Raw genomic sequence first — 13,839 nt, forward strand, 5'->3', positions numbered from 1 at the left:
CCTGCGTGAGAGAACAGTACTGTCTCATACCAGCAGGTGGCAGTACGCTGTATTCGGCATCCAAACATGAAAAACATCCCATTTTCAATGATGTTTTCTAAATTGCAAAGATGAGCAAAAAGGACTGTGTTCTGGGTATTTTTTTTTTTTCTTCTTCTCATTCGCTAAGTTAATTAGCTGATCGGAGTTTCATGCTTTTTTGTAATCTGGCCTTATATATTTCATTGGTTAAATATGGTGTTAATGTTGGAGAGAGAATGTGATTAAGGTTTTGGAACTGTATTGTTAGCGATCCTTTAACCAGCTGTAGTTTAGGCTACAGGTAGACAAAGCAACCAAAACCTGGTACCAAATGCACTGATTAACGGTTAGATTTTATGATATGAAGTGAGGAACTAAGATGTCCTGAATCTGAAAATCCACATCCACACCAAATGATGTTCTGGAGGTTCAGAAACTGCTGAGAGCACAGTAGCAGAAAACAACATGAAACGGATTCAAAGCCGAGTCACGAGGGTGATTAGATCAGAACCACGCCTTTTTTTAATTAGCGTCCATCATCAGATCATCTGATCCTTTTTCCCAGCGCTGATGAATCTACATCAGGTTTACAGCTCGGGTTTAGAGATTGACCTTCTGAGATGAGAGGAGTTTTTTTCTAGTACAGTTAAGCTTCTTGTATTGTGTTTATCGCAGAGTTCTGTGAACCGAATCAATGGCGAGCAAGGACGCTTTGAGGAAAAGTTTGGGCTTGCGGTATTAATGTAAACCCAAATCGATCCAAACTTCTTTTTTTCCTTCTGTTTATCATTAGAGGTTTTCAGGGCTGTCAAAAAGTTAAACTGAACAAAGGCTCAGTAATGCAGAGAGACTCCTCAGCTCTCCTCACTATTCTCAGGAAGAGTCCGTGTTTGTTCTTGTCTTCGCAGGACCTTCGCTGACGAGGAGAATTCTGTCAAATATCCGGGTGTCTTTTTGGTTCTGCAAATGTACAGAGGTTACATCTGCTCCCAAAAAAATTTAATAAAAAAGATCTGAAAGAAACAGTATGTTGAAAGAAGCTTCTCATAACACAAAGTTCTGACCTTCCTACATGACAACAGTCTAAAGCGCACAGCTGAGACGACACTGGAGTGGCTCAGGGACAACTCTGTCCCAGTCTGAGCCCTGACTTCAACCCTGTTGAACATCTCTGAAGAGACCTAAAATTGGCTGTTCACTGATGGTCCCATCCAACCTGATCCCGCTGGAGAGGATTTGCCATGAAGAATGGCAGAATATCCACCAGTCCAGGTGTGCAGGGCTTGTCGCCTCATTCTTTTTCAGCATTTGTTTGTTTGAAGTTTTCCCTGTTTCAGTGCGACACTACCCCTGTGCACAAAGCCGGCTCCATGAACATCTGCTTTACATGGGTCGGAGTGAATCCAAGTGTGTGTGTGATCAAGATCTCCTGCTATAGAGCTCTGACCTCAACCCTACTCGATGTCATTCTCTTCCTCTATTGTATGTGCCAACATGTGTCTGTTTTTGGTCGTGTCCACGCTAAAACATTTTCGGGTTGAAATTTTCGTTTTCGGTTGCAACCTTTTCTGTACGTTTTGGCTTTTAGTCCACACCAGTCCGGAAAAACGCAGCTTTCTGAAGGCGCCCTCCAAAGTGGATACATTTGCGGTGTGTACAGAGAAAACCAATCGTCGCGACTACAAACGCTAAATAAACGGCAGGCAGAAACGGAAAAAAACAAAACGTTTTGCTCGTGCGCAGGACGGGGACGTGAGCATTTTTTTTTTTTTTTTAGACGTTTCGGTGTGGATGAGCAACTTCGGGGAAACGACTCAAACCGAAAGCGAGAAGCATTTTAAAACGAAAAACCGTTTTCAAATGTACTCTGAGTGGTGTAGCTTTTCTTGCCTTTTCTCTCTCTTTTTTCCTTCTAACTCTGTCTGGGTGTTTCTTTTTCTTTCTCAATTTGGTTTGTCTGTGAGCATTGCGTGAGTAAGAAAATGGTGGATCTTTCGAATAAATGCTAGAGTTACTCTCTCTCTCTCTCTCTCTCTCTCTCTCTCTCTCTCTCTCTCTCTCTCTCTCAGTGCTGTATGAGATTAAATGCCCTGCTGAAATATACAAACACAGTCCCTGAGTGTCTCTCTCTCTCTCTCTCTCTCTCTCTCTCTCTCTCTCTCTCTCTCTCTCTCTCTCTCTCTCTCAGTGCTGTATGAGATTAAATGCCCTGCTGAAATATACAAACACAGTCCCTGAGTGTTCTCTCTCTCTCTCTCTCTCTCTCTCTCTCTCTCTCTCGCTCTCTCTCTCTCAGTGCTGTATGAGATTAAATGCCCTGCTGAAATATACAAACACAGTCCCTGAGTGTTCTCTCTCTCTCTCTCTCTCTCTCTCTCTCTCTCTCTCTCTCTCTCTCTCTGAGAGATAAGTTGCCCCCGAACTTGTGAACAGCAGTTTATATTGAAGTGAAATGAGGTCGTAGCAGCCAGGTTTCATCATCCTGTTAGAAATGTCACTTTGGGGCATTATGGGTAATTTCTATTTCAGCGAGAATAGATGCCGGCGTGGCGTGGCGGCCGCACTGAAGGAATTGAGCGAGAGAAACCGATTGTGTCAGCATATGAAAATGCTGGGGAAAAAAGTTAGTCCAGTTTTCTCCTGGGTCCGAATAATAATGAGGAAATTAACACTATTAAATAATGCAGCAGAAGCAGCCGTGATCAATCCTTCAGATTTCACACTGGACTCCTGTGTTTGCCAGTTTGGATGGGGTTTTTTGTTTGTTTTTTAGTGGTTAATAATTGAAGCGTTATTTCATCGTAAAAACTTTCAATTGTCAGAGAAAGATAAAAAAAAAGAGCTTTGCATTAGAAAAGAGCTTTACATATTATTATTATTATTATTATTATTATTATTATATACTACTACTATTACTATTTTATTAATAGTATTAATTAATTGTATATTTGTTTGTAATTTTTGTTTACATTTTTATACATACTTTAAAAAAAAAAATACATTTTATTACATTTTTTACACACACACACACACACACACCCATATATATATATATATATATATATATATATATATATATATATATATATATATATATATAAATGAATCTATTCCAAATAGCGCCATTGAACATGTTGGGGTCAAAAGTATTAGGACACCCGTTCTTTCAGGCATATCCATGACGATCTGCTTTACATGGGATGGAGTGGAAGATCACCTGCTATAGAGCTCAAATCCTATTGAACACATTTGGAGTCAATGTGAACGCTGACTGCACCTCAGGCCTCCTCAACTTCTCAACTACATCAGTACATCCGACTTTACTAACACCCTTGTGGCTGATCTCCATAAAAACTAGTGGAACATCTCGCCAAAAAAGTGGAGGTTATTATAAGAGCAAATGCAGACTTAATGTGGAATGGGGATTTTTTTTTTTTTTTTTTTTTTTTGGCTTTAACATTCACCACACCTTCTATGTACATTTTTTTTCCCAAAGGACATGTTTTAATTAAAGCAGATGTGTCTGGGTGCCAGAGCAAAACCATAATATACATTAATTTATTCTCCTGAAAGTTTCTTCACATCTGGGAAATTAACGTTTTTGATCAAAATATTTCATCTTCATCTTTTTTCCCCCTTTTCCTGCAGTTTTATCTGAGTTCCATGTGCTACAAAACGACTTCATCATCACTCCTGCCTGCTGCTGTGACCTCTCCATCCATCTCTCCATCCAACTGTCTATCCATCTCTCCTTTTATCATCTCTACATCCAATTCTTTATCCCCTTGTTTATCCACTTCTCCATTAATTTCTATCATCCCTCTATCTATTTCTTGATCCACAAGTCCATCCACTTCTCCCTTTATCTCCATCATCTCTCCATCCATTTCCCTATTCATCTGTCTTTCAATCTCTCCATTCATCTCTCAATTATCTCTCCATCCATTTTCCGATCCATCTCCCAATTTATCTCTGTTCATCTCTGACATCTATCTCTCTATCAATTCCACTCACCCTCACCATCCATCTCTTTTTCACTTACATCTTCACACACACTCTTTCTCTCTCCGTATCACTCTCTCCTTGTCTTTATACAAATAACGCTCTCTTTTCCATCTCTCTATTTGTGTATCCACACCATCTGATTTTCTTTTTATCACTGTCAACCATTTTTCTACAAATAACTGTCTTTTTGTTGTCTTACATTTGTTCTTCGTTTTGAGGTTTTTTTTCTTTCTTATTTGTTGTTCTCTTTCTTCCTTCCTTTTTTTCCCCAGCTATTCTTCGGAGCACACCAAATTGATTTAATAATTGTTTTGGGAAAACAGGTGTGTGTGTGTGTGTGTGTGTGTGTGTGTGTGTGGTGATGTACAGAGTAGAAAACACAGCAGAAGAAAGACCGATGATGCCAAAGGCCCGTGCTGATGCGGGATATTCTGTATTTCTGTATGGTGGAGCTGAAGGCTGACCTGTGCTCCTGTTCACTTCAGTAATTGTAGAGATAAAGAACCTCCTCATGATTTTCATACCTCTGCTGCTGCTGCTGTTTCTCTACAGATCCTTCTAGAAGACACCATCGTTAACATCAGAGCTGCCAGGTTCAATCCTCTCATCTCACAGGTAAACCTGTCCCAGCCGATAGAGCAGAGAGATGACGGGTCTCACACGTGTCTCGTTAATGTATTCATAACAGCAGCATGCTTTTTCTTTAGACGTCCGTGTCACGTGAAACATGGCTGCACTGAGCGGAGACAATTTCGGAGAAGGTTCTGCTCCTCAGATTAAACGTCCGGCTGTAAGTACATCAATTTCAGTTTACATAAACCATATGCGCACACACACACACACACACACACACACACACACACACACACAGAGATAGATAGATAGATAGATAGATAGATAGATAGATAGATAGATAGATAGATAGATAGATAGATAGATAATTTTAGATAATGATAATCTATAACTTTAGATTTTATGTTTAGATAATCTGTAATTTATCCCTCATTATTAATATATATTTTCTCCTTTTTTCCTTTTTTCTTTCGTGTTTAATATTTTCATATTTAATAATTGCTGTAGTTTATCTGTAGCCTCACTTAAGCATTTTTTTTTTGTACAAACTGTCACTGACTTCAGTACATACAAACTTAAAACTTGATTTGCATGTTCGAACACACACACACACACACACACACACACACACACACAAATTGACAATGTTTTGCACAGTTTCGCATTTCCATCAAAGACATCTGATTAAATACGTTTTATCATGTAGTCACAGGAAATTGAGTATACACACGAAATACATGCCTTGAGATCGGACACCACGGACACCAATGACACCAAAAAAAGCAGATTTTTCATTTATACATTACACATTTATTTAACAGAGGTCGTGTGTAACGAACACAAAACCACGATTGTACGGTAAGATTATTTTCCTTTTTTTTTTTATCGTCGGACTGTTTGGAGGAAGGAACTAAAGCTGGAAGCGACGACCTAAAGAAGATCTGAGTAATTGGCAAACATTTCATACACGATCGTAGCCAAGCTTTCGAACCTAAAGACCGTTTGTCGAGAGAATTCGATCATTCCGCTACTGCTAATCTAATTAAACCGGCTAATAAATGGACTAATGGCTTCCAATTAGCGCAACAGAAATACATTGGAAAGGGGTGTGTTCAGATTTCGGGATCGGGGAAACTAATATCTCTCGCCGTTGTCGCAAAATCCGATTTCAGAGAATTAACCCTCAGTGTTGACTTTAATAATGATAATAGTATTATCATTATCATTTTCACTGGTATGGATTACGCAGAAAACCACAGGACTAAATCTCCCATCTGCTCCTGCATGTCACATGATCTAGTCACATGTCACTAACCACTAACCCTCAAATCGCATTGGTCATTGTGCTACAGCTTCGTGTCAATGTAAATTTTGTGTTATTTCATTGTGTGTGTGTGTGTGTGTGTGTGTGTGTGTGTGTGTGTGTGTGTATATATACATTTTTTACCTTGTTACATCACAATGGTTGAGAGTTTTATTGTAGGCCACTGATCTCTTGTGCTGCGTGTGTTTGTGTTTGCAGTTTGTCCTATTAGACATTTATTATAATAAATACACACCAGGTCATAGTGAGAGATTTTGGGTCCATCTCAACAAACACTCAGTGTTGTGTATCACACGTGTGCGTTAGCTTCACTGTTCTGAGCAATTATTTACTAACGCAAATCTCTTGTTAGAGTTGACCACAGGTATGTCGGAAATCTGGTTCTGCTAGCGTTTTGTGTCAATTTCCATCAAAATACTTTATTGATCCCACAGGGAAATTGTTGGGTTGCAGTTGCTTGCAGTGCAAATAAAGTGAAATAAAATCAAATATATGAAATGTAAAATCAAATTTACATAATAAATGATGTATCAAGTATAGATGCTGTACAATCAATGAATTTGCTATCTTAAAAATTTTAATAATTATATATTCAATATTTTATCTTTGAAGTTTTTTTTGTGGTGATTCAACATTAAATAGCAGACCCCCTGCAGTACTGTTGCAGACCCCTGGGTAAAGATCCATGTCTCTTTCCATCCATGAATCAGTGATTAGACATTTTTTTTGTTTGACTGTGTCGTATTTACTGTGCAACATCATTGACCTTTGATTTGTTTGCTGCTTTTATAAAAAAGTGTCTCGACAGCGACTAACCAATCAGAGTTTACCAGTGAATAATTATAATTGATCTTTTTCCAAACTTTACATTTATGGCATTGGGCAGACTTCCTTATCCAGACTTGAATTCATCTCATTTATACACCTGAGTAGCTTTAAGGTTAAGGGCCTTGCTCAGGGGCCCAGGAGTGGCAGCTTGGCGTGGTTGGGAATTGAACTCACGACCTTCAAAACCGAAATCCAGTGCCTCAAACACTGCATTAATGCTGCCTAAATAATGGCGACTAATCGGTAACATTGTTTTCGTCCTGCTAAACAGATAAAACAAGATGTTTTTTAATAAAGTTTTAAAGTTTTCTTTTATTACAGAGCAGTTATAATTCAACAAATCCCTCACTGTGACGGTGATTTCATATTCCGTTATCATTGTGTTTGACGCCTGAAAGAGCAATCTAACAGAACATCATTAAAAAAAAATTGCAGTGGCGAGAGATATTAAAAGAATTAACCTGGGTCTCATAGATCCTCATGCATTATGCAGGCTTTTTGAATAATTGAATACCCTGATTGGAATTTCCCACACAGATTATCTGAAATGGCGTAACTCTGTCAACTCCAGAGACGTCCCCGAAACGATAAATCAGCCTTGTCGTCTCCGAGCCAGCGTCGTCTCCGTCTGCACCCTAATGTGGAGATCGATATCAGCTCGAATCGATGTCATCCTGAATTAAAATTTGGCCCAGGAAATGCGGCCTTCTCCCAGCATGAGACGACTCTTCATCCGAGGCAAATTTCTTCCGATACGGTATCATCACGAGCGGGATGAGGAATGAGCAAACATCGCCGAAACGGATACGGGCAACGGAAAGCGAAATGGAAGTCCTTGTGCTTCCGTAAAGATTACTGTCCGCTTATTGCAATTATTGATGCTTGAAAGGTTCTAGTGGTTCTAGATTTCTAAATTAGTGAGGTGTGGCCTCTGTTAATCTCAGTGAAGGAGGTGTGGCCTCTTTAAATCTCAGTGAAGGAGGTGTGGCCTCTGTTAATCTCAGTGAAGAAAATGTAGCCTCTGTTAATCTCAGTGAAGGAGGTGTGGCCTCTGTTAATCTCAGTGAAGGAGGTGTGGCCTCTGTTAATCTCAGTGAAGGAGGTGTGGCCTCTTAATCTCAGTAAAGGAGGTGTGGCCTCTGTTAGTCTCAGTAAAGGAGGTGTGGCCTCTGTTAATCTCAGTGAAGGAGGTGTGGCCTCTGTAATCTCAGTAAAGGAGGTGTGGCCTCTGTTAGTTTCAGTGAAGCAGGTGTGGTCTCTGTTAGTCTCGGTGAAGCAGGTGTGGTCTCTGTTAGTCTCAGTGAAGGAGGTGTTACCTCTTTTTGGTACATACGATGCGTCACTGTGCTGAGTGTTTTTAAATCGCAGTTAAAAACTGATTTATTCTTACAAGCTTTTAACACGTAGCCCCTGATTCAACTGCTATTTTATGTACATTGTGTTCTTATATTTTATTGTCTATTGTTGTTTTACTGGAAAGTTCCATGTGCTCCTTTTGGTTGCTGTAAGGCGCTCTGTAAATACAATTTGATTAGATTTTGTCTCAGTGAAGGAGGTGGGAACTCTCGTCTCAGTGAAGGTGTGGCCTCTTTTGGTTATTAAAACAGGTGTGGCCATAGTCATATCGTTTATAAACAGTTATAACCTCTAGCATGTTGCTTCTTTACTCTAAATGTAGTTTGTATACACCGGATTATTGCTCATGTTTTTGAGATGTGGTTGTTTTCTCTGAAGTGGAAACGAGCAGCACTACATGGCACAAGGTTTTGACTGTTTTCGTTAATATTTTCAGTGTCGTGTTCAGTGTGTAAAGTCATCACAGTTTTCCATCACACACAGACATTTGGCACACAGACTGTTCTGATTCAGGGCCAGAGACGAGTCTCTGATTTGTGTGTGTGTGTGTGTGTACAGTTATCCTGGGGAGTGAAGATCAGGAAGAAGCTGAAGGCTCCATTTCTTGGCAAATTCAGGCCGCTGGTGGGACAGTGCTGCCATCAGTGCACCCCCGAGAGTGTGGTGAGTGTGTCTGTGGTTGTTTGTCTCTTCTAAAAGCCAAAGGACTATTGATTACAAGTGCATTACGCCACCACGGTGCGGCTTGATTATTCCGGCCGAAGGTTTTATGACGAGTCTTCAAGGGACGATCTGGCGGCGATTTTGAGCACAGTTCTAAGTGAGAGCAGCAGTTACAGGAGTATTGAGGGGTAACCGGTGGGGGGGTTAGAAATCATGCACTGTTCCACTCGAGCATGAAGCAGCGCATGGCTAAGCTCAGTTCGAAGAGCTTCAAATCCCAACGCAAGCATCGCATATGTACCGCTAGGACCTGTAGGTAATGGAGCTGGAATTAGGTGGTTATTGGTTTAAATCTCCAGGTGCGCGAGCGCTTTAATCGGAGTGAGCCGAGCGCAGGTGGGGGAGAGGGATCTGTCTCGGGCAGCCTCGACTTTCAGATCGGTCCCCTGAAAAACAGCTGGTCCCTCCGCTTTCTCCCAAACACACGTTTTTCTGCCAAATACTGCATTAATACCGTGTCTCGATTCTGTCTCTCAGGGACGGAAACTGTTCCAGAACATTCCGTGGCTCGGCTTCCAGAACCTTCTGTACATAAAGGAGACGCACACCAGGTAAGATCAACGAACGAGCATCAGAAATAATGCTGTAACTGTTCTTGTCATTGTTTTATATTTTCCCAAAATCAACACAAATCCAGCTCCATGATGTGCTTTACATTTGCATGGGTTGGAATGGAAGGTCTTGAGTGACCTATTGGGATGAATGTGAACGCTGACTGCACCCCAGGTCTCCTCACCTCACCTACATCAGTACCTGACTTTACTAACACCCTTGTAGCTGATTAAATGAGCACAAATCTCCACAAAAACGCAGTGGAGCATCTTCCCAGAAAAGTGGAGGAAATTACAAGAGCAAAGGAGGAATGTGGGAAAAACTTACCAATCTTTTAGTCCATATAATGTATCAGTGAGTCCCACATATACAGCCTAAAGTCTTTCATTGGTTCAGCAGGTACCACAGGATGCATCAGTCATTCATTTAAAAAAAAAAAACATAACATACACTATATTTGTTTTTCTCATTTTCGCAGTTATAAAAAAGAAACGCAATTTCTCGTCACTTAGGTGCATTCATTTAATTGATGTACAATTGTCTGCTGTTTCCTACATTATTATTAGTTTGTCATGTAGATCAAAATATATTCTACCGGTTTTCACCTGTATAATTTTAACCCCCAAAACATCTCGGCATCAGTTCATAGCAAAAGTCATTAAATGGAAAATGGTTAAATCAATTGTCAGAATCTGTCAAGTGTAAAATTGTGCAGACGAATCTTGAATGTCACTAATGAAGGCGAGTGAACGGCATCAAGATCAACCAAAGATCAACAAGTTCTCTAAAACAGATCAAAAGTAAAACTTGTGAACCTTAAATTGGCGACAAAACACAGAATTTCAATTGGATGGATAAACAACCAGGAAATGACAATAACAATAACAAGTACGTTTGTGCTGTTAAAATTCATAAATGCCAAGATTCAGAATCCTTGTGCATTTTCAATCCAAACGGTAGTTTAGATCAGGAAACACTGACGCACAACACGACTAAACATTTTGACGATCTTTTCCATTTGTAAACAATGACGAAAGACTTCTGATGTCACAGAGACGATCAGTGACACAAATACTTACTTTTAAGGGATGAACTAATGCACTTCGCCAAATATTAAGAAGGATTTGAGAAATGCTCCGCAGCAACTGGGAAAAACCGTAACATAAAACAAACATTTGTTGGAAATGTCGCCTACGAATTCTTCCCAGACTCATCCCTTCTGTAGCAGCTTGGGTCGGAGTGGAGCGTTTGTCATGCAGACGCACACGCCGACTTCATCCACTCCATTAAAGGAGATTAATACGATTTAACTGCCTCGCATCTGGAACCGAGAGACGAGAGCCTCTTTTTTTTTTTTTCTTCTTGCCGGATGTTTAATTTCTTCTCTGTTTCATTTCCCCTCTTTCGCTCTTCTCAAAACTGGAGAACTTTTCATTTATTTTTCACCTCGGCCCCTCACGTTCTTCAAAAGCCTCTCTTCAAACACTTCATTTCTCACCCGGATTCATTTCCACGCCACTTTTGAAACGCTCTCCTTAAACTTCCTGTCCGGGCTGCTGATGTGATCTGACTTCAGAGGGGCTGATAAAAACTGCAACAGACAGAACGGCTCCCGAGCGCCGTCATTGATTTGACCAGTGTCTAGAAATGTAGTGGTTTCTCATAAAAAAACATATTGTCTGTGTGTGAAGGCCACAGCATATCTTTTTTACAGGCATGAAACCAAATGTATTGAGGTCGTATGGATGTGCCGCATCGTGGTCAGTCAAACAAACTGCATTGACGCTTCTCTCCAAGGGAACGATTAGAGATGAAAAAAACATGGCGAGCAGAAATAAATGTTTGTTGTAATTTTTTTTATTTGGTTAGATGTTCTGATGTGTGTATTTGCATTGTAGGTACAGAGGATGGCTGGTAAGGAGAGTGTGTTGTGTGCTGTTTATCTGCAGTCGTAATGTCGACTCCGGGCCTGTAGGAGACAGACTGCTACGGATCTGCAGCACAGACAGGTACAGACACGAATTTGTCTCCGGTTCTGCTTTCGCACAGCGTAAACACGTTTGCATCAAACGGCAGACTCAGAAATTGTTAAACAGTACGAGGACAGAAGGAGAATAAATTAAACGATGAACAAAAACGGCTCAGCAAACGACACAAAACGGCATTTGAACACACACGAATTAAACAAGGAAGTTGACCCACCTGTGAATGAGGCAGCACCTGGACCAATGTGGAGATATTCCCGTGAATTAACGGCCCCATACTCCCAAACCGGTGTGAGCCGGTTTACGTTTCTTGGTGACTAGCGCTCTGTAAACTCCAGCTAATCACACTGTGCAGTCAGGGGATTTTCCTGCCAAATTGACATTGGCATCACCAAGCAACGCGACCAAAAAAAAAAAACCAGATTAGGAATCTAAAAACCAAGTCGCACGTTAGGGATGGTGAGATTCACCAAATCACATCGGCGTAAAAGTGAACGATGTGGTGAGTCGATTAAAAAAAATAAAAGTGCGAGTTGGCATTTGTATCACGGCGCATCGTTTTGAACATATTTGCATTTGTAAAAACCTTTTGTATAATTACTAGTGGATGCGCTTCAATTTTATTATTTAGAAAGTGACCAATAATTTGAGACCAGTATTTGATATGTAGATTGATTGTCCTTTGATGTACTTTGCACAAAATTGAATCTAATTTCTCGTCGCTAATCTGTTACCTCGAGCGCGCTCTCTCTCTCAGCACTGCTGCTGCTACGTGAATATGAGGTATCTCAACACTACGGAGACCGAGGCGTGTCCTGAGAGTCGCATAGAATACAGATTAACATGGCAGAGGTAGAGCTGTAACTTCCTGCAAATAGTACAAAGAACATTCGGGTTTCGTTTAGTTAAAAAAACTTTTTATAATATTCAAAGCGTTCTGTTGAACTTTTACTCCAAAAATATCATTTAGCCACCTCTGTCTTACTTACGATCACACATAACGCTCTTAACAAGATTCCTAAAACATGTTTGTTGACTCAGCGAAACGATTTAAACGATGCGATCTCTGCATTTCTTCAAATCCTCGTGCATATTTAAAATCGCTGACTCGCTGATGCACATTTTTCAAATCATTTGTTTCTTTTTCTATGGTGCTGAAAGGTCTGCTTTTGCTAACATTTCTACAAAACATCCCTGCCAGGTATCAGTCAGGCAGGTCTGAGTCAAGTGGGCGTCCCAATGTGGTGTGTTTGTTTGCTGAGGAAAAAAAAAAGAAAGCTGTAGCGAATGGAACATTCTGGACCTTTTATGTGTCATTGCTGTTTTTATTTTCCTCCCAATAGCTCAGTTTAAGCTCAGTTTTCCCGTGGCGTCTCCTCTTCTCTTTTCTTTTTTTAACGCCAGCTCTGATTTAATTCTTAACATTGTAGTAACCTTTGAAAAATATATTCTCACTCTGCAGCGCTTCTTCTTTCTTCCGAGGACAGAAACTGAGCTTTTGAGACATCGAATGAGTTTGTGATGCTGAGCAGGAAACAATGTGGGCTTTGTGTGCAGAACAGGCTGCTGTCCTGTGACTCTGTGTGTGTGTGTGTGTGTGTGTGTGTGTGTGTGTGTGTGTTACACAGGGTGAAACAGGTTCTGACTCCACAGAGCAGTGTGAAAGAGTGTGGAGAAGAAGCCAGCAGGATTCTGACCCTCACTGAGACATTTCAGTCTGCAACCCTGATTCGGTCTGAACATCCAATGATCTTTCAACCATAATAATAATGATTAATAACTCCATACAGCATACACCATACCTCTCTCTCTCTCTCTCTCTCTCTCTCTCTCTCTCTCTCTCACTCTCGCTCTTTCTCTCTTTCGTTCTGTGAATTTCCCAAACATGCAGGCTTTCCAAATTAGACTATTACAGTTTTACCATTTCCTTTTTTTTCTTTTTTTTTCTTTTTTTTCTTTATCATGTGCATTATTTGAAATTTAGTTTGTCGTCTGTTGTAGCATTTATTTGTTTGTCCGCTAATTTATTTACATCCCGTTTGCGCACAGGGTCAGATTTAGTATTATATTGTTGTATTGTATCATATATTATTTTATTTTATTTGCATTATTTGCACCAGGTCAGATTTAACTTTATTTTATTATTATTATTATTATTATTATTTTATTTTAAAAAATTTTTTTATTTCTTTGGGAAATTATTATAAATCCACTTGAACTGGAATTGTTCAGTTTTAGTGTAAATTATTTTATAAATTTTCATAATTTCATAAATTTTATCACCCTGCCATTATTATAACATGTGATGCAGCTCAGGTCAGGACAGTAATCTTTAGCTACAGCTACTCTACAGGTCACTCTGTAGGTATCCAGTTATTAACTGTTACCCCAGGTCTCATTTGGATAGGGTCTACTGTAAGACCACCAAATATATACACAGTGCAACCTCGATACTCGCAGGGGTTACGTTCC

At 40.0% G+C, this 13,839-nt stretch overlaps 1 protein-coding gene across 6 annotated transcripts in view; it reads left to right on the forward strand.

Annotated features, from left to right (window-relative positions):
- gpat2 (glycerol-3-phosphate acyltransferase 2, mitochondrial) overlaps nt 1-13,839 on the forward strand; it is a 130,296-nt gene that overhangs the window by 87,788 nt on the left and 28,669 nt on the right. For 5 of the 6 annotated variants that reach the window (XM_046871040.1, XM_046871044.1, XM_046871038.1 and 2 more), the window contains 6 exons: nt 4,579-4,641; nt 4,734-4,816; nt 8,666-8,770; nt 9,308-9,381; nt 11,281-11,391; nt 12,996-13,100. In XM_046871040.1, the coding sequence (XP_046726996.1) occupies nt 4,754-4,816; nt 8,666-8,770; nt 9,308-9,381; nt 11,281-11,391; nt 12,996-13,100 (458 nt within the window). In that variant the 5' untranslated portion in view covers nt 4,579-4,641; nt 4,734-4,753. Of the gene's footprint in view, nt 1-1,269; nt 1,294-4,578; nt 4,642-4,733; nt 4,817-8,665; nt 8,771-9,307; nt 9,382-11,280; nt 11,392-12,995; nt 13,101-13,839 lie in introns of those variants that run through there. The other variant, XM_046871043.1, reaches the window with a different exon arrangement.

Source organism: Silurus meridionalis, chromosome 17 (assembly GCF_014805685.1).
Source record: "Silurus meridionalis isolate SWU-2019-XX chromosome 17, ASM1480568v1, whole genome shotgun sequence".
NCBI lineage: Eukaryota > Metazoa > Chordata > Actinopteri > Siluriformes > Siluridae > Silurus > Silurus meridionalis.